The sequence below is a fragment of the Adiantum capillus-veneris genome, chromosome 27 (assembly GCF_014529385.1).
Source record: "Adiantum capillus-veneris isolate H3 chromosome 27, ASM1452938v2, whole genome shotgun sequence".
Classification (NCBI taxonomy): domain Eukaryota; kingdom Viridiplantae; phylum Streptophyta; class Polypodiopsida; order Polypodiales; family Pteridaceae; genus Adiantum; species Adiantum capillus-veneris.
Genome location: NC_140957.1, coordinates 84,417,346 through 84,444,810, shown reverse-complemented (window position 1 = coordinate 84,444,810; position 27,465 = coordinate 84,417,346). Strand labels below are relative to the sequence as shown.

The following is a 27,465-nucleotide window of genomic DNA, read 5'->3' as shown; positions in this document are numbered from 1 at the left end:
TATAAAGACAATGAAGGTAAGGTAGAAAGCCCAGTAGCTCTCGTTATTCCTTCACTTTGGACCAATATATGCTGGTACGCTGAGCCCTAGCGAAGCAGAGAAACCACGAAGAACAGACAGGCGACGCGATGAGCAAGAGTCTAGGTATCCCCGTGAAGCTGTTGCACGAAGCGGAGGGCCACACAGTCTCCATCGAGCTGAAAAGCGGGGAGCTCTACCGCGGCTCCCTCATCGAATGCGAGGATAATTGGAACTGTCAACTCGAGAACATCACCTACACCGCCAAGGTAGTTTTTCATTTCTGTAGAGGCTATGTTTATGTTTGTTCTGTGTGTTCCCCCCTTACTCTTCTTGTTTACAACCCGCATTGTTTCAATGAGGACATCCTTCCCGAGATTTTTGCAAAAGATTTGAGTATTCACATAGCTTCGCTTCGTCCATTGGATTAAATGCCCTCACTACGTTCTTGGGTTGTTTTGCCATGGGTCTTAGATTTTGAAGTTTGAAGTCGCTAGTTTCTTTGTGTGTCAGGTTGTGCAAAGTTGCAATTGATTCTTGTTATGTTTTGAAGTCTGAATTTGCTTCATTCCTTCTGTTGCAGGATGGTCGAGTTTCGCAGCTTGAGCATGTCTTCATCCGCGGTAGTAAAGTTAGGTAAGTGCTTCTATACGTTCTTATATTTGTTCCAAGGTGTCAATAAAAGATCACGGAGTTGGGATTTGGAAAAAATTGAACATTTTTTGCAAGCCTAATAATTAGTTGTTCTAGCTATTTATATTGTGGTGGCCAAGTAGAGAGCTCTTTGCCTTTCCTTCATTGCATATTCTCCTTACGAAAAATGAATATACTTACTATTTTTGATCATTTTTCTAGTTTGCCAAAGAAGTATTTCATGAAATTTGAAGCAAATTACACTATGGTAGATACTAAGTTTAGCAAACCATACTAGTCAGTAGTCAAACAGGGTTGACATAGACATGATTTTTTCTTTTTCGGTCAGCTTTATCTTTGAGCTTGCATATCCCCGGTGTCCTTTGGTTGGACCTCTTTGTCACCCTTGTCTTCCTGATTGGACCCTAGCTTTAGAAAGACATTGTGTATTGTTATTAGCTTGCGTACTTTGTCTTTCGGGGAATGGGTTCATTTCCTGAATACGTTGAACTGGAACAATGCGTGGCAATGGAGAGAGAGAGAGAGAGAGAGAGAGAGAGAGAGAGAGAGAGAGAGAGAGTCGCTTGTCGTCTACAAACTTGTGAATGCCTCTCAGTGTGCTCTGTGCGCATTGATGAATTGCTCTTGCTGCCACATCACGTTAACTAACTTATCGTACGTAACCTGTAATCCTGTTGAATTGCTCTCGATGCCACATCACTTATCACACACAACCTGTAATCTCCCAAAAAACATTTGGCAACTGTATTTGTCACCAGTTTCATGCGCGATCGGTTGATTGTGGGACAACGACTTCTGCTTGAGCGTCCTGCTACCTCAGAGCCACCATCTTCCCCCATCTTCATCACACCAGCCCTAGTTTCATGCGCACACATCTTTCCCTTTCAACCTTGGCCATTTCCTCCATAGCCGCTGCTTAAACAAACCGCTATCCAATCCCTAGCTTCTCTTGCTTGCGAGAGTGCGCGTGTGCGCGGAGAGAGAGAGAGAGAGAGAGAGAGAGAGAGAGAGAGAGAGAGAGAGAGAGAGAGAGAGAGAGAGAGAGAGAGAGGGAAGACAAAACGCTAGATGTGAGAGGAGGGGGCTAATCAGCTCCCCATGACCACCATCAACCACAAGATCTGTAATACAGCGTATCTGAAATGGGTACCCTCCTGGCTCCATATCAGGTGCCCAAGGGGAGGTAGGGCAAATGCATAAAAAATGCCCCCATGACCCAACAAGAAATAAGTATATAAGGGTGCGCGGACAAGGTGGGCGGCCGGACAATGTAGCTTGTATGCATATGCAAGCATGGTGGCCCAGCCTGGAGGCACACTAGCCATACATGTATGCCGTAGACGTGTGAAGCAGCAGAGTGGTGTAAGTCTAACACCCCCTCTCAACAACTAATGCTGAACAAACCGGATGAAGCCGAAGATGTGAGGCAAATGATGAAGATGTCTACTGCGATGTCTACAGCAGTCTGGGGTGTCCCAACCGAGTGTGCCTCCGGATTGGCCACCCATGCTGCGTATGCATATACATGTTGCATTGTCCGGCCACCCACTTCTGGGCCAGCCGCCCACCTTGTCCGGGCACCCTTATATACTTATTTCTTGTTGGGTCGTGGGGGCATTTTTTATGCATCTGCCCTACCTCCTCTTGGGCACCTATATATGGAGCTAGGGGGGTACTCATTTCAGATACGTTGTATTCTTGTGGTTGATGGTGGTCTTGGGGGGCTGATTAGCCCCCTCCTCTCACATCTAGCGTTTTGTCTTCTCTCTCTCTCTCTCTCTCTCTCTCTCTCTCTCTCTCTCTCTCGCTTCCGCACACGCGCACTCACATGGTATCCGAGCACAGGCTCTTATCACCTTCTGCATCAGGTTTTCCCTCCCAAGAAGAAGATCAACCAACGTTTTGTATCAACCAGGCAAGCAATGGGATATGCTAAGTTTTCATCACGGAGAAATCCTTCTCAACCAGCATTTTTGCTTTTCCACATGGCGATCAACCTCCTGGCTGCCAGTGCCAGCCTTTTCAGGCATTTTTGTTGTTGGAAAATCCTCTCTACTACCTGCGTTTTCAGCCAGATTTGTGTTTTGCACATATCTGCGCTTTCAACTTTTTGGGGCTGAAATGCCTGCGTTTTAGGACAGCAGGGCAACGTTTGCTGCACAGAGGGGAAGTGCTGGGCTTCCAACCCCGGATCTTGCCTTTCTTCCCGGTTTTGCATCCGGTGCATTGCCTGCGAGAATCCTCTTCATCTGCTACAGATTTCAGCCATACATACCTGCTGTTTTTTTTTCTCTCTGTTTTCAGCCCACCAGGGGTTGCTACATTGATTCCCCACCCTCACCACACCCTTTGCACCGCTTTGGACCCTGCCGGGAGCGTATGAGCACGCTGAAAATCGCTAGACAGCAGCGTTTTCATCACCTCGCAATTGTGTTTTTGGGTGGACAGTAGCCTCTTGGCTTGTGTTTTTAACAAAGGATGAAGTTACCTCTTGCTAGGACACCATCCGGTGGTGGTCCATGCGGTCTCTCAGTGACTGTTGCAATACATGGTAGTTTCAACATCGGCTTGATCATCTACGGGCATACGATCCTTGGGAGATCCATTCATTCTGGCCATCATTCGGCGGTTGTGCACTCCAGAGGGGGTGGTGACTTGTGGTTTGCTATGGACACACCTATGCTCTCATCAGAGGAGTTCACATGAGATATGGGCATGCTCATGGCATATGGGATTCTGACACTCACAGAAGACACCACCATCTTGGGTGGACAGACACTTACCACTTGACCTCGACATGTCAGATCACATGCGTACATAGGAGCATCTACATGGACTTAGGGAGAGGATCTTGGATCTCTTCTTGGACAGGTTCATTGCTTGGATCTACAAACTGGAGTGGGACTTTAGTGCTTTAGACTCTCATGGAGAGTTTACCCGCGAGATGCGGGAGATCATGCATCATTACGCAACTACATCTGGAGTCACACGGAGCTTGGGGCTAGGGTTGATCTATTGAAAAGGGTAGCGCTAGGGTTGTTCTGACGAATGCAAGACAAAACGCTGAAGCTGATTGCTGATGCTGATGCTGAAAACGCTAGGTGTTGCAAAATGTTGGGATGATCCTTGCAATCACTCAGCGCTAGGCAAAATGTGAGATAAAATGCTGGCTGATGGGTTCCTTTAATAGGCTAGGGTAAGGGCTTATAAATCTGCTAAGGGCTAGGTAGGGCAGAGTGTCCAACTCAACAAATTAAATTATTTAATGATATAATTTATGAGTTTTTGACCAAGGCTAAGTTTCGGGTGAAACTGTCGCACATCTGTCCACCTGGGAATCCGATCAACGTGTGGAATGGCTCGTTGGATTCCTTTATACTAAAACTATATGCATGTCATGTCAGATGCCCATCGTAGTGAAACAACATTTGTCAAAACGCATGTACAAACCATTTATGCAAGAGGGTTCCAAAACTGGAAAACCTAATCTAATGGACCCGTTGAACATGTAGGTCCTATGAACAAGTTCACAAAATTGCCGGTACTAATCCTCCTAGGATTGGCTTTGGAAGTCGATGAAGCATGTCCACGTGGCACATAGAGCCACGTGCATAGACAAAAAGCCACTTGTTTAGTTGGAGTGGGATCCTGATGAGTAACAGTGGCTGTCACAAGACGGGCACCACGTGCCAATAGAAAAGAAAAGACTGAACAGACTTTTAGCACTTCAATAACAACTGAACTGAGAGAGAGAGAGAGAGACGACATGCGACACGGAGTGGCGGGATTCCACCCCAGAGAGTATTGGCCCCAAACCTTGGCGCCCCTTTCGGTATTTCTTTATATCGCATAACACAATACAAGCCGGTACTCCAGACTCTGCACCTTCGCCAGGAAGCATGCCAGAGAATGAGCCCTAACCTCATATTTAAAGGCCCTTGGCCTAAAAAGCAATCACAGTGAAAAGCCTTCAAACTCAAAAGCATCTGGTCCAAAAGCAAAGCCAAAAAGTTGCCAGTGCAATTTACGGAAATCCGTACTGTCCTACCACGTCAGCATCGCCCGCGTGAAAAGCGAAAATCCGTACAGTTTTGCCACGTCATCAGACAACGTGATTTTCGAAAATCTGCCATGTCATCAGCCTGCTTCGCAAGTTCTTGTGTATGTGTGTGAGCCGTGCTTTATTTCTTGCTGCTCTGCTTCTTCACTTAGGGTTTAGGCCCCTCGGCCCACATTTGCAAGGTGGCTCCCTTCTTCAGGGCTTTGGCACGTCATCAGTTTGTGACAGTGGCCTTCGTTGAGTGTTGATGGAGCCCCTCTATCCTTTTTTGAGTACTTCGTTCCCTTGGGAGGAGATTTCTTTTGGAGGCTCGGCACCTTACTCACCGTCCACGTCAGTTAGAAGTATGGCAGGATCAACACATCCTCCCCGCTTTCTAGAGATAGTTTTGGTCATGCATTTGGACCCTCCAAATCAGCCGTAGGAATATGTTTTTTCATGTGGATGATAGCACATGGAGGATTGCTTGTTGGTACTTGGTTGGCAATCACTAGTCATGAGCCGACTTGTCAGAGAGCCCGAGTCTTTGAGGCACTGTTTCTGGGTTTGTCCTTTTGCGCAGGTTGTGTGGATGGCAGTTTGTTGTTTGTTGATTAGAGTGGGCATCCACGATGGGTTCGTGACGTGGGGGACAATTGCATGGATTTTGCAATTTCCAAGGTCACACTCCTTTTTTCAAGGCTTGCCGACAGAGTCGGTCTTCTTGCTTACTCCCTTGGATTATAGACTGGGCTGTCTATGATCCCATATGCAAGTCATCAGTTGGATTTCTGCCAGCAAGACACAATATTCACCATGATATGCAGTTGCTCTGGACCATGTGGAAGGCTCGATGCGCCCACATTCTGGGCTCACAGTCCTCCTCTATGTCCACCATTTTGATAACCATCTGGACAGAGTTGTTGCTCACCAGTTGGATTTCTTGCAACGAGACACAATATTCACCAAGATATGTAGCATCACGCTTTGGACCATGTAGAAGGCTCCATGTGCCCACATTTTGAGCTCACAGTCCTTCCCTACGTCCACCATTTTGATAGCCATCTGGACAAAATTGTTGCATACGCTTCGCACTCAGTGGGATTCTTCAACCGGCTCCTTCAGGGTAACAGAAGAGGGTCACATCATTCTACATTCATCGTACATACCACCTCCTAGTTTATATAGCCTACTCATTGTTGCTCCTCTTTGATACTTCCTTCGGGTGATAGGCCATTGAGCATCTCTTGAGGTCTCCCCCCTTTTCTTGCGATATATATATATATATATATATATATAGAGAGAGAGAGAGAGAGAGAGAGAGAGAGAGAGAGAGAGAGAGAGAGAGAGAGAGAGAGAGAGAGAGAGAGAGAGAGAGAGAGAGAGAGAGAGAGAGTTGGAATTAGGGCTGCAAGAAAACACATACAGCTTGGAGAAGACGAAGGAAGCTCAAGGCACACAACAGAGTGTTTTACTTAGTGTGCAATGGAAAGATAGATAGCCCTAGAATGATGGGCGTATATACAATGCACGGGGGAAAGAAACCTCCTAGTGAGGGAAAAAATGCCCTGGTGGTCCTAAGTGTGTTCTCACACATGACTACCATATGTATATGGTAACAAATCCCTCTGGAGTGATGTGGTGAACGAGAGCTGGCACATAAAGTAATGGGAAGTGCCATGCTCTAAGGACATGGTTAGTCCACAAAGGGGAGTAAGCCCAAAGCTTTGTGGAAAGCTTCAAACTTCTCACGAGACAATGCCTTTGTAAAAGGATCTGCAAGGTTGTCTTGTGTTGGCACATAAGCCAAGCTGATCTCTCCTACTGAGAGCCTCTCCCTGAAATAGTGGTAATGCACCTCAATGTGCTTTGCGAGCATGAAAAACTGGGTTCCTCGCAAGTGTCAATGCACTCTGACTGTTAGTGTAGATAGTGTTGGCAGTGTCTTGGCCATCACCCAAATCAGCCATAAGGCGTCAGAGCCATACACACCCAAGCGTAGCTGTGAAGATTGCCCTGTACTCAGCCTCACAACTAGAAGTGGCCACAGTAGGTTGCTTCTTGCTCAACCATGATATACGTGAATTGCCAAGCATGAAACAAAAACCACTTGTGGACACTCGCGTGTCAAAACAATCAGCCCAATTTGAGTATGAAAAAGCATGTAAGTCTGGCGGCAATGATCCCCCCCTTGGGATAAAACAAGCCAAGATGTAAAGTGCCACTCAAGTAGCGGTCAGCGTGCCAATGCTTAGACCCTGGGCTATGCATAAATCTGCGGACCTGTGAGACTGCAAACTAAATATCCGGCCTCGTGTTGCATACATAAATGAGGCATCCAACAACAGTTTGGTAAAAAGTGACATCTACAAGATCACCAACATCATGAAGACTCAATTTCAAACTTGTTTCCATGGGAGTGGCAATAGCTTTGCGATCCTCAAGTCCAAACTTACATAGCAATGTCTCTATGTAACTTTTCTGACACAAGGCAATACCATCATCACATTGCTTAAACTGTATACCCAAGTAATGATGCAACAACCCCAAATCTTTCATCTTGAAAGTAGCATTCAAATCAGCCTTAAATTCAGCAATATGTCTCTCATTTGGTCCAATGATCAATTGTAAGGTGCAGCGGGTGTGAATGTTGAACTTTGCTCAAGATGAGTGCTGTAACAAAGTGTCGACGTGTCAAAGCCCTGAAGAATGGAGTCAACTTGCACATGTCGGCCGAGGGGTCTAAACCCTAAGAAGAACAAGTAAGAGAAGAAGAAGTCCTACCAACATATGGGGACCCCGTCCGATGGGGCCCCAAGTGACATAAAGGATTAAAATAAAGCTGGATCCACACACACAAGAAAAGCTTGCAGATTTTCTAAAATTGCATTGGTTGATGACATGGCAAGCTGTACGGATTTTCACGTTTTGCGTTGGCGGATGACGTGGCAGGACTGTACGGATTTTCGTGATTTATGTTGGCAGCTTTTTGGCTTTGCTTTTGGACCATATGCTCTTGAGTTTGAAGGCTTTTTACTGTAAACTGCTTTTGGGGCCTAGGGCCTTTAAATATGAGGTTAGGGCTCATTCTCTGGCATGCTTCTTGGAGAAGGTGCAGAGGGTGGAGTTTCAGCTTGTATTGTGTTGATGCAATATAAAGAAATACTGAAAGGGGCGCAAGGTTTGGGGCCAATACTCTCTGGGGTGGAATTCTGCCACTCAGTGTCGCGTGTCATCTCTCTCTTTCAGTTCAGTTGTTATTGAAGTGCTAAAAGTCTGTTCAATCTGTTCTTTTCTATTGGCACGTGGTGCTCGTCTTGTGACAGTGGTATCAGAGCATCAAACGTGTGCTTTTCTGAAAGCATACCGGTCCTAAAAGAGCAGACAGAGCAAACCAGAGACTTCTGGAATTTTATTTGAGGGATCTTGGCCCTCCAACCTAGACTTATCAGCCACTCCCATCCTTACTTCATCGCGCATTGGACGCACTCCCGTCTTCACCGCTCATGTCTTACAAGGCATAAGCCATTAAGATCACTTGCAAAAGAAGGATCCAAGATTTGTTTTGAGTCACTGTTTTTCTCAGAGGCAGTGCCATGCAGATGTTGATGCCTAAAGCTACCAAGCTGCACACTTCCAAGGACTTGGCAAGCTTTCAAGAAAATTTTGCCCGAAGCTATATGGTTTCTGACATCTTCCTTCGGAGTGCAACTTCTGGCAGAGTGGAGTATCCTGAAATGCTTGCCATGGAAACTGTAGCAGATTATAACTTGAAGTTTCTCGACATCTCCCAGTAGATGTCTCTTCACGAGCAGATGACCTTGGAGGTCCAGTGCGATTGCTATCTTGGGACGACCATCGCCGCCAAAGAAACACTATTTGTCCAAGAGCTGATGGACCATGCTGTGCTCGGCTACGACCTTATGGAATGAACCTACCCTAATTTTTGGTGCAAGTTTCAGGATGGAAAGTCAGTCAACTTTTCGAGCTTGATTGATGTCGAGATTGCTTTTTTAAGTTTGAAATCTGTTTGAGAACTTGTTTGGTGATTGTTTGAAATTTGTTTGAAATGGATGGTATCTGATTTGAACTTGTCCTGGTGCCGATTTGAATTATTTGACTTTGGTTTTAAATACTGGTTTCAATGATTTGGTGATTTTACTCTCGGGTGGAGAAGTGAGAAATACTGTTTTGGTATTGTTTGAACCTTAGAACGACCCAGGCCGATGTGTAACAGACTTGGACACTCCAAGTCAAGAATCAACCGCTCTCTTGTACTTTGATGATTGATTAATATAAAAAGAAATACCGAAAGGGGCGCCAGTCTTTGGGGCCAATATCTCTAGGCACGGAACTCCGTCGGGCCAGTGCAAATCTATTGTGATCTGTGAATTGTTTTGAAGTGGTTATTTGGTGCTGTCGCGGACGCAGAGTCTGAGAGTGAAACCCTAACCGCTCTCTTGTACTTTGATGATTGATTAATATAAAAAGAAATACCGAAAGGGGCGCCAGTCTTTGGGGCCAATATCTCTTGGCACGGAACTCCGCCGGGCCAGTGCAAATCTATTGTAATCTGTGAATTGTTTTGAAGTGGTTATTTGGTGCTGTCGCGATTGATTCTTGACTTGGAGTGTCCAAGTCTGTTACAGATGCCTGGGGAGCGTTTCGTTGTATGCTTGAAAACCTTCGAACGATGCAGGCCGATGCCTGGGGAGCGTTTGGTTGTATGCTTGAACCTCCAAGCGACGCAGACTACGGTCTTGGGAGCGTTTGGTTGTACAGTCCCCGAGCTCATGGCCCGGACCTTTTTAGGTTACTTGCGGGGGTAGTGACGAGGTAGTCGTTAAGTAGCTTCATACCGTAGATCGTTTGTCTCGGGGAGTGCTCAGCGGCGCTGTTTGTTGTGTCTTGTAACATGCATATGTAAGCATTTGTGTTGCATTGTGATGTGCCGATTACCGAATATTCCTGAGATTGCTTGGGTATGTAATTTTAGTGCATCAAGACACCTGTGGAAGATCAGTATGGTCTGGGTGTGATGGCTAATTTTACTACGCCGGAATATCAAGAGTTCCGATCTGGACGAGAGGAGAAGCTAACTCCTTGATCAAAAGAGCCGAAAGGAGAAGCCAACTCCTTGATCAAAAGAGCCGAAAGGAGGAGCTAACTCCTTAACAAAAAGAGCAAACTGATTGTCCCTCGGAATGTCCCTTGGAATCACCCTCTGAAATTTTTGAGCTAACTTGAGTTGTTTTGCAGATATGCTGTAATCGCAGACGATTACTCTCTTTCAAGAAGGGGAGATGTAACAAACTGCTGACGTGTCAAAGCCCTGAAGAATGGAGTCAACTTGCAGATGTCGGCCGAGGGGCCTAAACCCTAAGAAGAACAAGTAACAGAAGAAGAAGTCCTACCAACTTATGGGGACCCCGTCCGATGGGGCCCGAAGTGACATAAAGGATTAAAATAAAGCAGGACCCACACACAGGAAAATTTTGAAAATTGCGTTGGTTGATGACGTGGCAGACTGTATGGATTTAGTGTTTTGTGTTGGCTGATGACGTGGCAGGACTGTACAGATTTCCGTGATTTACTCTGGCAGCTTTTGGCTTTGCTTTTGGACCAGATGCTTTTGAGTTTGAAGGCTTTTTACTGTAAACTACTTTTGGGGCCTTAGGGCCTTTAAATATGAGATTAGGGCTCATTCTTTGGCATGCTTCCTGGAGAAGGTGCGGAGGGTGGAGTCCGGCTTATACTGTGTTGATGCAATAGAAAGAAATATTGAAAGAGGTGCCAAGGTTTGGGGCCAATACTCTCTGGGGTGGAATTCCGCCAATCCGTGTTGCGTGTCGTCTCTCTCTTTCAGTTCAGTTGTTATTGAAGTGCTAAAAGTTTGTTCAGTCTGTTCTTTTCTATTGGCACGTGGTGCCCGTCTTGTGACAGCTGCTCTGCATTGCTGAAAACGTTGGGCTATGTCTTGGCTGAAAACGCTAGGTTTTGTCGCCGGGGTCTTGCTGAGAAGGTGCACTGCTGGATGTCTGGTCCTTGTTGCCTCTTCTGCCAGAAAGTGTTAGTGCTAGGTTTGTTATGTACTTGCTTATCAAAATTGCCCTACCTAGTTCCCAACAAAAGTCACTTAAAAATAATAAGTGAAAATTGGCTAAAATAGGAAAAATAGGTCTATGCACTGTAATAATGCTCCTGATGGGTTGTGACTGAAATCTGATGATCATGCTGTGTGCAACCAGAGGATATGCATCTACACTTGCCTTGACATGCACGGTCTGCGAACAGACTCACAAAAGTGCCATAACACTTCCTAAGCTAGGCTAACTGAATTAAACTGAACCCATGTCATAGAGTAGCTTGTCCACGTAAGGCTCAAATGTGCACGTGACATCCCCTCCTTTTCAAAGTGAGGTACTGATATCGAACTGTATGGCATCGAGGGAGATTGCCAACATCGTCTGGAATCCTGGAAAGGACTCTTCACCGGCCCACTCTGATGCGTGGATCGTGCGTTACTTAAACTTCATAAAGGTTTGCAACGCTTGCTTCTTTAGGCTGCGCCGAAAGTGACACAAAGTCATCTGTGGCTCCTTCAATGCTTTGAATTCGTCTATAGTCATGCATCTACCTTCTTCAAGAATCTCCGAGGATGAAAATTCTTGAAACCACTTCCAACACAAAAACATGAACATACCCATTCCATGTAAAGTGATTGGAAAAATACTATTCCTTTGAAAAAACTCTGCATGCAATGGAGATGAACGTAGAGATGGAGTGCCGTTCATCAAACACACGCAAACAATGGGATCGAATCTTGACTTTCTTATCTAAATCAATCAACTGTGGCTAACAATGGAAATGCCTATGCTTGATGCTCAATCCTTCTTGTGCTCTTTCTGATACTATGTCATGCCAAGGAAGAGACATAGAATGTGAATTCCTTGAATGCAAATATTTCATCGTTTCATGAGTAATCCGCATACATCCGTGCTCATTCATGAGTGAATCGTGCTCAACGTACAATATGTCATGCCTATGAAAAGGGATCACATAAGGACGGTGACTAAAATACAGGAAAGCATCACGAATGAAACACTCGAACATAGCGTACTGACTAATCATTCGTACACATAATACTTCGTGTGGGGGTTCTTTGGACCTCGACTTGAGAGCCAAGATCGGTTCTTCGTGATTGATCGAATCTGCAATGAGGTTAGCTTCACTAGAAAAAGCTTCAACTAAACCATCATCCTTGTGAATAATCACGTCTTTATATTGCAAATTATCATGCTGGTGAATAATCACATCTTGATCATGCTTATCATTATCATGCAAATCATGTGTGTCATGCTTTGGAAAAGAAGAGACTGAGAGAGTCTCCTTCTCCTGATTCTTTGCAATCTTTGCCTGCACATTAGAAATGAGAGATGAAGAATGAACAACTCGCTGAAACCGGCCTGTTCAATCCAAAAAGGGCGGTAGACTTTACTTTAAACCTTGATTTAGCTTTCACCCATTATTAGTCGTCTATTTTACCTGTACTTTCAAGACACAACCAAGGGGAGAGGGATACAGGCTGCTAGATTGCACCTGTATGAGTGGACAGACACCAGATTGGCCCCTAACTTAGGCGCCCCTTTCGGTATTTCTTTATTGTTCAAAAGAGGGAATAAACGCTGTGGTTCCTACAAGCTGCCCCGCACAAACTCGGCTGAATTTCCTCTGTTCCAGCCCGATTTCGGCAGCATAACTGTACTAGAACCCTTCACGGTCAGTATTCCCACGCATTGACCGACTTTCCCGACGCATACGGGCACTTTGCAAAACCTGGCGAGAATCTGCAGCACGCTGAATTCTCTGTTTTCAGCCCTGAAAATGCGCCAGATCGCCTGTACAGCGGTTCCCTTGCGTCCCCGAACCTCCTGGGGGTATTAGGGTCCGTTTAGGGCCAAAACCCTAAACCTGCAAAAATACACAGCAGGCTGTAATTCACTGTTTCGGGCTCCGTTTCGCGTGCCGGTCGCATCCCTAGCAAGTCCTCGAGCTCCCGCACCTGTAGGGCTACTTGCCCTTTGAATCGGACGAGATTTCTGGCGTGAAACCTCTCCGAATTCACCTGTACCTGCGGGGGGATTAGCCGCTAGCTAATCCAGTACCTGTGCAAGAGGCTCTTGCCTCGGCAATCGCGCATGAACCCACACAATTGTACATTGGTCAAATGAAGAGCCCACTAGAGGGGCATAACATACTGCCAAAGGGGAGAGAGAGGGCAGTGCGTAGCGTGCAGGGCATCACTCCTGGCACCGCACTGTGCATAAGAGGGAAAGCAAGCACTCCATAGCTCTTAACCTGTGACAGAGACTTGCAAAATGAGCCTCCCAGCTATAAATCACGTTTTTGCCTTCTCTATAAGTAGTAAACTGGCCTCAAAGTGCCAAGTGTCACTCATTTGTGCATTTTCCCGCTTTAGACCCTCGGGTCTAAAAATATCTCACCTGCAGCCTCTGTTGACTTGGCCACAGAGTAACAAAATGATCCCCATGTCAAACTGCACGTAATGACGCGAAGACATTTTCAGGTCCCAAAATAGCAGTTCCCTAAATTTTAGGAGATGCTGCCATTATATCTTTCTAGGTCATCCGACCCTCTTTGTACACTGCGGCCACATCCAGAACTGAAATGTAGCCTCTGTAGCAAAGGATTCCACTTTGGCTAGTCAATGACCCCACTTGGCTAACCATAGTCCTTGTCCAACCTTAGTGCTCTCTTGCCCTCAGGCCCGGACTCCCTCTGGACAGTTCCACACTAGCTATGCAATGCAGGGCAGTTAGATTTCCCGAGGGGTGTTTCCAAAAAGTGAAAGTAAATAGATAATAAGAAAGAAATCAACAAAAAGGATAGATAGTAGTCACACGCTGGTGACATACCCCCCTCTTGAAATCTCAAACGTCCTCGTTTGCATCTATGTCGTCCATGCTTACTGTCAACACTGATGTATTCAACACCTGTCGACACATATACGACACATACATGCTCATTGTCAACCCTGGTGTATTCAACACCTCGTCGACTCATGTATTGCCTGCGTGTGAACCCTGTCCCAATGACATAGTGGTAGCTTCGCACTCTGCCATTGCTTTGAGTCACGAACTTTCCAATGACAAAATGGTAGCTGCACATTTTGCCACTGTCTTATAGTACACGTTGGATCCCGTAACACTTTCGAGCATATCCAAACTGACAGTTTAGGAATGCAGTTACACATGTACTCTTCAATAGAAGTAATCACTGTATCCTTGACAAACTGACAAGAAATACTCACTTCTATAGCACTAACCAAACTTTTGGACATTCCATAAGAGCAATTGCCAAACTGACAATCTGTACAGCTCTAACATTCATGTAACAGGTATTTCATTTGAGCTCACTTTAAATACCATGTACATCATTTGTTTCAGAAGCCATTGTCACACTGACAATCCATTTAGCTTTGAAACTCAAGGGGTCAAGGTAGGTTGCAAATCGAAGGCTTCCAGGTAAAGTGATAACACAGTTGGTGACTCTGCAAGTTCACCTTCTTCCATCCACTTAGCATCCATTGGTGGATAGTTTTTAAACTTTACCAAGTAACGCCTAGCAACCTTGCCTTTCACTTTCCTTTCTTTGTGTGCCAAAATCTGTTCAGGGACCAAGATCTCGTCAAGTTCCTCGACTTCCGGCTGATCTTCAGCTGGTATATCTTCTGGCACATCACCCACATAGGGTCTGAGAAGACTCACATGAAACGCATTGTGAATCTTCCAACTGTCAGGCAATTTCAGCCTATATGCAACATCACTGATTATGTCGCACACTTGAAAAGGCCCATAGTAACGCATGCTGAGCTTTGGAAACAGTCTTTCCTTGCCCTTCATCTTCTTTAACCTTGCCTTTTCAAACCGTAGAAGCACCCAATCACCAAGTGAATATACCACTTCACGACGGTGACGATCAGCTGCTTTCTTTTGCTTTGCCTGAGTTCTTTCTAAGGCCACTTTGACCTTCTTGTACATTTCATCCATGTCTTGAACATACTTATCTGCTTCAAATATCTTATCCTTTGTATGCAGTATGGGAGGAATTTTCTTGCCACCTTCAACTATCTCAAAAGGTGCCTTGCCAGTTGATGAATGCACTGTATTATTGTATGCATACTCCACCAATGACAAATACTGCTCCCACTTTCCTTTATGCTCTGACACATAACACTTCAGCAGATCTAGGACAGTAGAATTTGCCTCTTCTGACTGCCCATCTGTTTGAGGATGAAATGACGAAGAGAATTTGAGCGTGGTGCCCATATTCTCAAACAAGCCTCTCCAGAACAAACTAGTCATGCGTGGATCACGGTCGCTAATAATCGACTGTGGCATGCCATGATACTTGAAAATATTGCTCATAAACAAGCGTGCCATCTGATCTGGCTTTATCTTCTTCCTGACAGGAATAAAATGAGCCTGTTTGCTGAATCTGCAAATAATGGTCCAAATACCATCGTTTCCTGTCTGCGTTCTCGGAAGATCAAAGATAAAATCCATAGCAATACTTTCCCATGGTTTATCTGGAATAGGTAGTGGTTGCAATAACCCTGGTGCCTTTTGCCTGTCAAACTTGACCTTTTGGCATATTAAGCATTCTCGCACAAAGGTATCCACATCCCTTCTCAATGTAGGCCAATAGAAGAATGTCTCTACCGCTTTAACTGTAGCATCGATACCACGATGCCCTGCATACGGTGGGACATGACTCTCTTCCATAACTTTGCGTCGCAATGGCTTTGTGACACACAATCTGCCATGCATCATCATGAACCCGTCTTTAAGAAGATAGTGTTCATGACGTTGTCCATCCATTAGTTGCTCGAAGACCCTTGCAAAATCTTCATCATTTGCATACTGTTCTCTCATATCATCAAGTTCATGATGATAAGGAATCGACACAGCTGAAATTTGTGGCTTCCTTGACAAGGCATCAGCCACAACGTTCTTCTTGCCTTCCACATGCACAATCTGAAAATGGAACATGGACAAGATATTTGCCCATCGCATATGCTTTTCAGATAACTTTGTCTGTGTCAAGAAGTATCGCAAGGTCTGATGGTCCGTTTGGACAACGAAATCTGCACCTAGCAGGTAGTGTTTCCAACTTAAGAGCGCATGAATCACAGCCAGTAACTCTTTCTCATAGACCTGCATGGTCATCTCTGGCCCTTGCAAAATTCTGCTCTCATAGGCTACTACCCTGCCATCTTGCATTAGCACTGCACCAATGCTACTACCGCAGGCATCACACTGGACCACAAATGACTTCCTAAGATCTGGCAACACAATGACTGGATCTGAAGTCATCTTTTCCTTTAAGAGATTAAAAGCTGAAATCTCTTTCTGTGTCCATCTGAAGGTGACTGCCTTCTTTTGAAGAGCATGTAAAGGTGAAGCAATCTCAGCGAAATTTCGAATAAACCTTCTGTAATAGGAGCATAGTCCCAAAAAGCTTCGGACATCATGCACCGTCTTCAAATTTGGCCATGACTTGATCGCTTCGACTTTTGCAGGATCCATTCTGACACCGTCCTTTGAGACAATGTGTCCCAGAAAGTGAATCTCTTCCAGAAAAAACTCACTTTTCTTTGCATTGATGAGCAACCTATGACTGCGTAGCTCTTTGAACACAATGGCCAAGTGATGCCTATGCTCCTCTTCATTCTTTGAATAGACTATCATGTCATCAAAGAACGTAGCAACAAACTGCTGGTGTGGACGGAAAATTCTGTCCATCATCCTATTGAACGTAGCAGGAGCATTTGTGAGACCAAAGGGCATCACTAAAAATTCGTAAAGGCCAAACGTCGTTCTAAAAGCAGTCTTGTGCACATCCTCTGATCTAATGCGGATCTGATGATACCCACTCTTTAGATCTATCCTGCTAAACATAGCTGCTCCTTCTAATTTGTCCATAATATCATCAATTCTAGGTATAGGAAACCTATTCTTGATGGTATTCTTGTTCAGTGCACAGTAGTCGATGCACATACGCCATGAGCCATCTTTTTTCTGCACCAACAATACTGGAGAACAGAATGGAGATGAACTGGGCTGAATCAGCCCCTTTTCTAACAGCTCCTGTACTTGGCCCATTATCTCTTTCTGCTGAGCCGCACTAACCCTGTACGGAGGCTTATTTGGTGGGCTACTGCCTGGCACCAAATCTATCGCATGGTCCTCGGGTCTCTCTGGCGGTAATTGAGACGGTAATGAATCGGAAAAACAGTCACTATACTGTTGTAAAAACATTGACCTTTCTTTATCTAGCACAGATAAATTTGATTCATCACAATCTGACACTTCACGTGCAAAAACCAAGTACGCAGAAAGATGCTTTTTCATTACAGAAGTAATAGCAGAAGCTGATACAGTAGGAATAGACTCCCCTCTAAGCTTTACATCCAGAATATGAGTCTTTCCCCTGCTCTGTACAGTGATCTTTTTGTTGTAGGCATCCATGATTCCCTGTACACGAAATAACCAAGGAATACCTAACAACACATCACATCCGTCCAGTGGCATGATGTAAAATTCTTCAGCATCTACATAGGACTGGATATGTAGACGCAACTTTCCAATGATGGGTGTCACAGCCTCTGTATGGCCAGGACATGCCAAACCTGCCTCTGCTGTATACCCCATCTCTTCAGGTCTGATTCCCAACTTTGAAGCCAATTCTGGGGAAATGAAGTTGGCTTTGGCACCTGGATCAAAGAAGATAAGCACTGTTTGATCCCTAACCTTTCCCCATGCTCTGCAAAGCTCACTTGCATCTGAATTTGGCTTGTCGCCCACCATATCTGGCACTAGACCAACCATGGGCTTCTTTCCTTTCTTGTCTTCCTTGTCTTCAGAATCAGCTGGCCTTTTCTTTGTAGGACAGTTGTAAGCAATGTGGCCAGGCTGCTCACATATAAAGCATTTGTTCTCTGTCCTCAGGACCTTCTTTTGCTCTTCTGACTTGCGAGGAAAACGTCTTTTCCATTTCTTTGCTGGTCCTTTTTCTGATTCAGCCGTAGCTTTGTCTTTCCCTGTGTTGGCCGACTCCTGAGTCCCTTTAGGAGCCTCATTGGGAACGTGCTTCTTGGCTGAATTTTTCTTGCCTGATCCTGCCTTGACGCCAGTGTTAAATTCACAATCTTCTCCCTTGAGCAAACCATTGCCAGTGTTTGCTACCTCGATGAGCTGCGTCAAAGTAGTGACTTTGGTCTTTGTGCAGTATTTTCTCAATCCTTTGGGTAGGCCACAACAGTATTTTTCTATCTGTTCTGTCAATGGCACAAACCTATAGGAAGTTACTGGAAGTAGAGCTTTCCAAAACTTCCGATTGTAATCATCCAGATTTCTGCAAGTGGCAGCATTTAGCTGGTGCCATTCTGTCATGACATCTGCTTCGAAATCATCAGATAACCATGCTGCTGCAAAAATCTGCTTGAAGTAAATCCATGTGGACGGAGCTTGCCCTTGAAGCAATAAAGTTGTCCACCATTGTCCCGCATTCCCTGTCAAGAAAGTGGCTGCCTTGCGGACCTTTGAAGCCTCTGTAAAGTTTCCCCCTGCATAGGCCTTGTCAAACTGCTGGAGGAATGAAAGAGCCTTCTTCCTATCATCAAACCCTGTAAAGGTCGTGAATGACACTCCTTTGCCACCTTCTTTGTACGGAGTTGGCCTCTCCAGCGGCGTTAAATTGTCATATGGAAGTGACTGAAACATGGGAACACTATTAGGGTTCATTTGTGTTCCTTGGCCGCTATTAACTTGACCTGGAAATGCCATATTTGGCTGCTGATTTGTAATTCCAGCCATACCAAAATTTGCTTGTGGCATCCCAAATTGTCCCTGAGTGCTTTGAAACCCTGGTTGCATACCCATGACACTGTACATGGGGTTAGGCATCATCGTTTGAGCACCCGCAAACACTGTTCCTGGCGTATAAAACTGATTTCCAGGTGCATGACCAGCCATGCTCTGAAATACCGATCCACCTCCAAAATAGCCAGGGTGTACTGAAGGTGGTGGGAAGACTTGTTGCATAGCCTGTAAGTTGCTTCCCTGCCCATTAGAACCAGCTATAGGCGGTTGAAAGGTGGCGGGCTGAATTGGTACAGCTTGAAAGACTGGCATCTCAGCCACCTGTTCTTGCACCTTAGGCATACGTTGTGGAGACTGCATGTTCTCCGTCAAGTGTACAGGTGTTTCCATTGACTGTGCGGTATGAATCACCTGTGTTCGAGCCTTAACAGGCTTTTGAATATGATCCAGTGACCCAACTTGCTGAGACGGAACCGGAGGTTGCAGAAAGACTAAAAACCTCGGATTCTGCATTACTTGTGTAAACATAGCCACAGCAGTAGCCAACTGGGTCCTGAATATATCATCATCAGTCTGTGGTGGTCTTGAGGACTCACCCACTTCATGTGTCTGTTGACCCTGTGAAGAGGAAACCTCTTCAGTCACATCATCTGGTCTGTCAGCCATAATTGCAATTCCCTGTGTCTGGTCTATGATCCCTTGTGTCTTCAAGCCCAAAACTGACCAAGGCTCACTTCTATGGGAAAAAGTGATTTAGTCCCGGCAATGGAACCATGAAACCGGCCTGTTCAATCCAAAAAGGGCGGTAGACTTTACTTTAAACCTTGATTTAGCTTTCACCCATTATTAGTCGTCTATTTTACCTGTACTTTCAAGACACAACCAAGGGGAGAGGGATACAGGCTGCTAGATTGCACCTGTATGAGTGGACAGACACCAGATTGGCCCCTAACTTAGGCGCCCCTTTCGGTATTTCTTTATTGTTCAAAAGAGGGAATAAACGCTGTGGTTCCTACAAGCTGCCCCGCACAAACTCGGCTGAATTTCCTCTGTTCCAGCCCGATTTCGGCAGCATAACTGTACTAGAACCCTTCACGGTCAGTATTCCCACGCATTGACCGACTTTCCCGACGCATACGGGCACTTTGCAAAACCTGGCGAGAATCTGCAGCACGCTGAATTCTCTGTTTTCAGCCCTGAAAATGCGCCAGATCGCCTGTACAGCGGTTCCCTTGCGTCCCCGAACCTCCTGGGGGTATTAGGGTCCGTTTAGGGCCAAAACCCTAAACCTGCAAAAATACACAGCAGGCTGTAATTCACTGTTTCGGGCTCCGTTTCGCGTGCCGGTCGCATCCCTAGCAAGTCCTCGAGCTCCCGCACCTGTAGGGCTACTTGCCCTTTGAATCGGACGAGATTTCTGGCGTGAAACCTCTCCGAATTCACCTGTACCTGCGGGGGGATTAGCCGCTAGCTAATCCAGTACCTGTGCAAGAGGCTCTTGCCTCGGCAATCGCGCATGAACCCACACAATTGTACATTGGTCAAATGAAGAGCCCACTAGAGGGGCATAACATACTGCCAAAGGGGAGAGAGAGGGCAGTGCGTAGCGTGCAGGGCATCACTCCTGGCACCGCACTGTGCATAAGAGGGAAAGCAAGCACTCCATAGCTCTTAACCTGTGACAGAGACTTGCAAAATGAGCCTCCCAGCTATAAATCACGTTTTTGCCTTCTCTATAAGTAGTAAACTGGCCTCAAAGTGCCAAGTGTCACTCATTTGTGCATTTTCCCGCTTTAGACCCTCGGGTCTAAAAATATCTCACCTGCAGCCTCTGTTGACTCGGCCACAGAGTAACAAAATGATCCCCATGTCAAACTGCACGTAATGACGCGAAGACATTTTCAGGTCCCAAAATAGCAGTTCCCTAAATTTTAGGAGATGCTGCCATTATATCTTTCTAGGTCATCCGACCCTCTTTGTACACTGCGGCCACATCCAGAACTGAAATGTAGCCTCTGTAGCAAAGGATTCCACTTTGGCTAGTCAATGACCCCACTTGGCTAACCATAGTCCTTGTCCAACCTTAGTGCTCTCTTGCCCTCAGGCCCGGACTCCCTCTGGACAGTTCCACACTAGCTATGCAATGCAGGGCAGTTAGATTTCCCGAGGGGTGTTTCCAAAAAGTGAAAGTAAATAGATAATAAGAAAGAAATCAACAAAAAGGATAGATAGTAGTCACACGCTGGTGACACTCGCTCTCTACGAATGACAATGGGAGAGTTACTTTTGGCATTGAGAATGAACGTTTTTTTCCGCCCAATCAATGAGAGGGTTATGCTCACAAAACCATCGAATCACATCCTGAAAGAGGAGAGACTACAAATTTTCTGCGGAAGGACGCTTGTTGAATAGTGAACAAAACATCAAGGCACTCTTGCATGATGAGAGAGTCTATACCGGGAGAGAAGCCTGACACCTCGAAAGGAGATGTCTTGCTAACCTCCAAGCGGGCTCTTTCGACAAGAGAGTTACTAATCAAATCATGCATACTGCCTGGGTCAAACAATATGACAAAACGTTGACCCTTCACATGACCATAACACTTAATGAGAGACTCATCGATGGGAGGATTATGAGAGACTTGGGTCACACTTGTGTTCTCATTTATTGCATTGAGAGAGGAAGTGGGTTCCGTGGGTTCTTTAGATTCATTAGATTCAAGCTTAGGACATGTTCTTTTTATGTGACCCTTGATGTGACAATGATGACAACGATCTTTCTTAGAATAAATGCTTTGTTCTTCCGACGTGATGTGTTCTCCTAAAATTCCTTGTTCTGCCTTCTCATCTGGAGTGAGCTTAGGTTTAGCAATTGTGTTAGCTTTACCCTTAGGTTCATTTGGAGAGTTCTTTTCTGAGAGACTAGAGGAAGATTGGTTAGAAGAGTTACCATTCTTACCGTTCTTACCGATTTGAGGAGTCTGAGTGGTACTTGGTGAAGTCTTGTTTTCCTTAGACTTTCCCTTGTTGTGCTTCATCTCTTGGGAGAGAGCAATTGCTACCGGCTTGTTGAGATCCGTAGGGTCGAAGACTTTTGCATCAAACTTGATATATTTGTCTAACCCAAAAAGGAAAGCCTCTTTGTGCTCATCATCCGATTTGCGTAATTGGGTGCCGAGCTGCAAAACACGGTTAGAAAAAGACATGATTGGCATACCATTCTGCTTGAGATTGCGCCAATCCTCTTTCAACCGCGCTAGGTATTGTGGTGGCATAAACCGTGCCTTGAGCTTGTCTTGGAAGTCGGCCCAATTGAAAGAAAGGGGCGTGTCTTCCTCGGTTTCCTCTAGGTGCGTGGTCAACTGTGCTTCTTGCCATGCGTGGTACCAATTAATGGCATCACCGGCAAGGTACATAGTTTCCGTCAAAACCTTGTTATTTCATGTCTTCTTAGTTGTCGCAAAATAAGCATTAAATTGATGCAACCAAGAATGAATAACACTAGCATACATCTTACCGTCATACTTACTGAAAGTGATCTTTTTTGTGACGGGGTTGTTGGAGTTCGAATCTCGGCTTGCGTCACTTGATGAACTACCAACATCTTTGGTCGACTCGGGTTTCGAGCTGAGAGCCTGTCGGATCTAACTCTTGCACGCGTAGGTCTCTTTGTATCTCACGCTTGGCCTCCAAGGTCGCTCGTCTTTTTTCGGCCGCCAAGTGCGCTTGCTCACGCTCACGCTCAATAGCTACCTTTCTTTCTGCTTTTCTTTCTTTTCGTTCCTCGGCCGCCAAGCATGCTTGTTCACGCTCGTGAACCATTCGTTCCTCCGAGGATGCTTGTCTTTCTTGGCGCTCACGCTCCAAGGTAACGCATTGCGCTTCTTGATGTGCCATCATGTCCATCATCGACTTGACTAAAGCCTCCATAGGATTTGGTGCAATCCTTGGCGTAGATGGGGAAGGGGGGGGAGGGTCAGAAAAACCTCTTGGTGGGGAAGATTCTTCTTCGCCACTGCCATGCTCATCACCTCCATGTGAAGTATCCATTCCGCTTCGGTAATGACCATACACTGAAGTCTTGTGTTCTTAAGTTCATGAGGAACTTGGGTTCTTGTGGGTCTTGGGTTCTTGAGGTTCTTGAGTCTTGAGGTTCTGGAGTCTTGAGGTTTCTGAGGGTCTTCTTTAGCTTGCAATCTGTGTTAGAGAAGGATCTTCTCTTTACCCAAGCTCTTCTCTTTTCCACGGGCGCACCCCTTGGCGGCCTTGCGCTCACACCAAGGTTGCTCTTCTCCACCTCACGTCGATTGGCCGGCGGTTAAGTGCACGGTCCGCTCTCAGTGAGTGAAAAGAGGCACAAGGGGAGGATGGACAAGCCCTTGTTTCTTGGGTTTCCTGTCACATTTCAAAAACACGATTAGGAATCAACACGCCCAAGTGGACTTGGGTTATATGCGACCGCAACAAGCAAAAAAATTCTTGTGGTTGTTTTACTTGAGTGATATAGAACACTGCCAAAGCTCTGATATCCATGTAAGGTGCAGCGGAAGTGAATGTTGAACTTTGCTCAAGATGAGTGCTCCGAACTGTGCTCAAGGTTCCTTTTACTGACGGAAGGGAGAGCCTTCCGTTCCTTTAGTGAGAGAGTGCAATGGACACAAACAAAGTGGTGAACACTGTGAGTGACGGTGCATGAGATTGAGAGATAGAGAGAGAAGAATACGACACCCGAATGTTGTCAAACCCTCCTCCGAAGGCCCCACTCTCTATGGCGAGAGCGGTGTACTATTGATTGCACAAAACTCTACAATGCTTTGGAGTTGCCGATGATGTCGACGACGATGAGGACGACGACGAGACGGCTGAAATCTGAAAACACTAATGGCTGAAATCTGCAAATCTTTATTTGCTGAATTTTGACTCTATGTCGGTGACAATGGCGATGACGACGTTGCAATGACGGCGCGCTGAAAACGCAGATGCTGAAATCTGCATTTTCCGGACTGATGTGCAAACTTCGGCGGATCTGACCGTGTGGCGAGGATCTGCTGCGGGAAGGTGAGATCTGCGAGGTTTGGGACTTCTACTACGGTGTCTGACTGCTGGAAACTGAAACGCTGATGCTAATGATGGTTTTGTCGCGGAGAATCTGCAAAACGCTAGGGGGTTGTGCTGTTGCAAGAACGCTAGGGCTGAATTTGTCCTGCTGTCGCCAGGGAATCTGCAAGTGCAAAAACACTGGCTGCTCTGCACTGTTGAAAACGTTGGGCTATGTCTTGGCTGAAAACGCTAGGTTTTGTCGCTTGGGGGGGGGTCTTGCGGAGAAGGTGCACTGCCGGATGTCTGGTCCCTGCTACCTCTTCTGCTTGAAAGTGCTAGCGCTAGGTTTGTTATGTCTTGCTTATCAAAATTGCCCTACCTAGTTCCCAACAAAAGTCACTTAAAAATAATAAGTGAAAATTGGCTAAAATAGGGAAAATAGGTCTATGCACTGTAAAAGTGCTCCTGATGGGTTTTGATTGAAATCTGATGATTATGCTGTGTGCAACCAGAGGATATGCATCTACTCTAAGTGCCCGGACATGCACGGTCTGTGAGCAGACTCACAAAAGTGCCAGAACACTTCCTAAGCTAGGCTAACTGAATTGAACTGAACCCATGTCATGAAGTAGCTTGTCCACGTACACATAGGCTTAGATGTGCACGTGACACTAGCCCCAATACCTTGGTGCGTATTTCTTTTTGTATTGCTTAAGCAAGGTACAACTGTCGGGGCTCTGCTCTGCTTCCACTAACTTGAAATGCCAAAAAGAGACCCCATGTTACATATTTAAAGGCTCCCTAAAAGCAAATTGCCATGAAAAGCTTCTTGTCCAAACGCCAAGAGGGTTGTTTCGTGATTTGCGGAACTATCCATACAATTGTGCCACATCAATAGCAACTCTGCAAATCACGCTGTTTGTTCGTACATGCCACATCAGCAGTTTTAAGGGTCTTCGTTTATTCTCGGTCGGTAGTCCAAAGTTGGATCCTTTAGTGGCTCTAAACCCCTAGGGATTCCACATTAACAAACTTGTGACATACCCCCCTCTTGAAAGAAGAGTAATGATCTGCGACTAGCCTTGCAAAACTCAACCCGATTCTTAAGTAGAGATTGCCTTTATGCATACATGCCAATACCCATCAGGACCAAACATCACATGCATTACACCATACGGTTCCAGAATCAGATTTTCATCCAGTCATCTCATCGGGACCGGAGCTCTTGATTTCTCGACGTAGCAATGTTAACCATCATACCCAGACCGCGCTGATCCTTAAAGGGGTGTCTCAATGCAATAAGATCACACACCAAGGCAATCTCATAAAAAATTTGGAACTCTTGATGCACCAGATTCATGTGCTTCACAATTGATTTATAGATGACATAGAGGTCACATGTGCAAACATATAACATAAAACATCGAGATTCAACCAAACACCTTGCAGACTGAAGTCTCCGTTGCTCAGAGGGTTCCAGAAAAACTGTCGTCGAGGTTTTGGTGCAGTAAGATAGAAAGCCTGAACGGTCATTGCAGGTGGCTCCGGCTGCCCCTTGGAAATTTGAACACACGTAGAAGGTGATTTTGTTGGTATGTTCAAGTGGCATGAAAGAGCACTATTGAGAGATGTGGCTAAGAACTGATGGTGAAAAGTCATGGTATGGTTAGGAGAATCCTAAATGCCTTAGAACGCTCACTGCTCAGTAAGAGATATTGTTTCAAGAATCATGTCGATTTTCTGCAACTGGATGGACGACTCTTGCCTTTTCATTCCATTTTGAGAAAGTTGTTATGGTCTGGAGACTTTCACATAATTTATTAGCGGCATTGAGAATGTTTAAATTGTGCATCATCAGAAAGTATGAAATTTGATTCACTTTACAGGTTCATGATTATTCCTGATATGCTGAAGAATGCCCCGATGTTCAAGCGCTTGGATGCCAAGATCAGAGTAAGGCACTTTTTGTAACGAGTCTCCTGTAGTAAAATAATGCAGAACGTTTACCAAAAAACCTTTTTTGTTTGTCCAGGGGAAAGGCTCAGCAGGCATTGGTGTTGGGCGTGGGCGTGTTGCAGCTCTTCGAGCCAAGGTAACTCATATATCTACGGATAGCTAATGGTTTCATTTTTGACACCTTCAGCAGAGGGAAGGTAGTAGGTAGAACTTTATACGTATGTGTGTATTTACAACCGTACTGGCTATACACATAACACCCACAAGGGGCCATACTGTGGGATCGACTTTCCCACTGGCGAAGTTGGTAATACCCATTGAGTCAGTCCCCGTGAGCCTCGAGAACAAGCATTTGTTTTGTCTTGCATCGATCATAATTGTGTCTAATTTCTTTTTTTCTGTCTTTTGTCTTTCAGAAGGTTCTTTTTATTGTGCATTTGCTCTCTTCCTTTGAGGTATTCAATCTTTTTAACTGAGAAATTATCTCTTAAACTTGATTATGATGGATCTCCAGGCTCGGGCGCCGGGAACTGCGGTGCCAGGCAGAGGTGCTGCACCTGTTCGAAGATAGATGAGGATCGTGCTTGGATGTTCTGACTAGCGGAGGTTAATGTCTTCACCAATGTCGTATTAAAATCACTACCCCTGAAGCTCCAGCGAAGTCTCCTCTTTTGCTGCTTGCCGTCTCATATACCACATAGAGAAAATACTTAAGTAGAAAACGTGGGAAAGTTTGCACTTTTGGGGGTGCGGTTTTGTTGACTTCATTCTGGGATCTTGTGGGTTTTAAATGACCATGTAGCTAGTTCGAGTCACTGTCAACTTTAATTAAGAGCACAGCTGCTGTTACAAGGCTGGATATGATGCTTTCCCTTGCCTAAAAAACTGTACATTTTTTTCTTGTAGCTTTTTGCCGAGGTGGTCAAAGTGTTCTTGCTTAGTACCTGCATTCCTCAACGCTTTTTATTGTGGTATCAAATTTTACTTTATTGGCCTGTATTCTTAGTTGAATCACGTCGGAAAGCTTTAATCCAAAGACCTATCAAAAGCTAGTCTGCATGAAGAATATGGCTTGAAATATGTAGGGGTTTTTTGCACTCTCTTTTAGCCGCGAAAGACAACATCTAGAAAGTAATCTAGCTCATGCTTCTTGCATAAGACTAATTCGACAGACTCAGGTCAAAATTGGTGGACTTGGGTTTCTGGTTTTGCACTGATATTAGCGAGAGTACTTTCAATAGTTTTGATGTAAGTTCCAAGAGTAATCCTTGTTGGTCATTGCAAAGGTTGTATGTTGTACCTGCGTTTATTCCACTTGCCTTGATTTAAGGTTTGTTTAGAGAATGAGCTTGCCTTCATGGAATGCTTGATTGGAGAATGGGCATCTGCAACTGCTGCTGCCATTGTGTTCAAAACATGGCATTCATGTTTTGAAGATGAATGCTCATAATGGTGTGTCTTCTTGTAGAATCCAGAGCAAATACATTGGGTTCCTTGTGCATTAGAAGTAATCGACAGCAAGCCATATGCGGTGGCCACTCCAATTGACATTGTCCTTGCCCACACCAAAAACAAAGCCCTTGGTTGATTCGAGTAAATGCCCATGCTAAAGAAGAAAGACTCACTGTTTTTCATATGGTTATTAGATTTTTCAAATATTACCAAGTGTTACATGTATAAACTTGTGATCTATGTTCATCGTGTTTGAGAAGTTTCTGTCGCTGGCATTTCAAAGTTGTGAAATACTATATCAGAAACAGTGTAAGCTTCACTTTTATAAACATAGAAACACCCTTTGTCCTCCTTGTTTGCTTGCTTACAAATGTAAATGGCGTATGCATATGAGGGGTGTGTC

At 45.2% G+C, this 27,465-nt stretch overlaps 1 protein-coding gene across 1 annotated transcript; it reads left to right on the top strand.

Moving 5' to 3' along the window:
- On the top strand, positions 1–26,318 carry LOC147422301 (small nuclear ribonucleoprotein SmD3b-like). The gene is made up of 5 exons (XM_086502422.1): positions 1–287; positions 602–654; positions 25,541–25,607; positions 25,687–25,746; positions 26,125–26,318. Exons 1-5 carry the CDS (start codon positions 129–131, stop codon positions 26,179–26,181), a joined length of 396 nt encoding a protein of 131 aa, XP_086358548.1. The 5' UTR covers positions 1–128; the 3' UTR covers positions 26,182–26,318.
- The last annotated feature ends 1,147 nt before the right edge of the window (positions 26,319–27,465 follow it).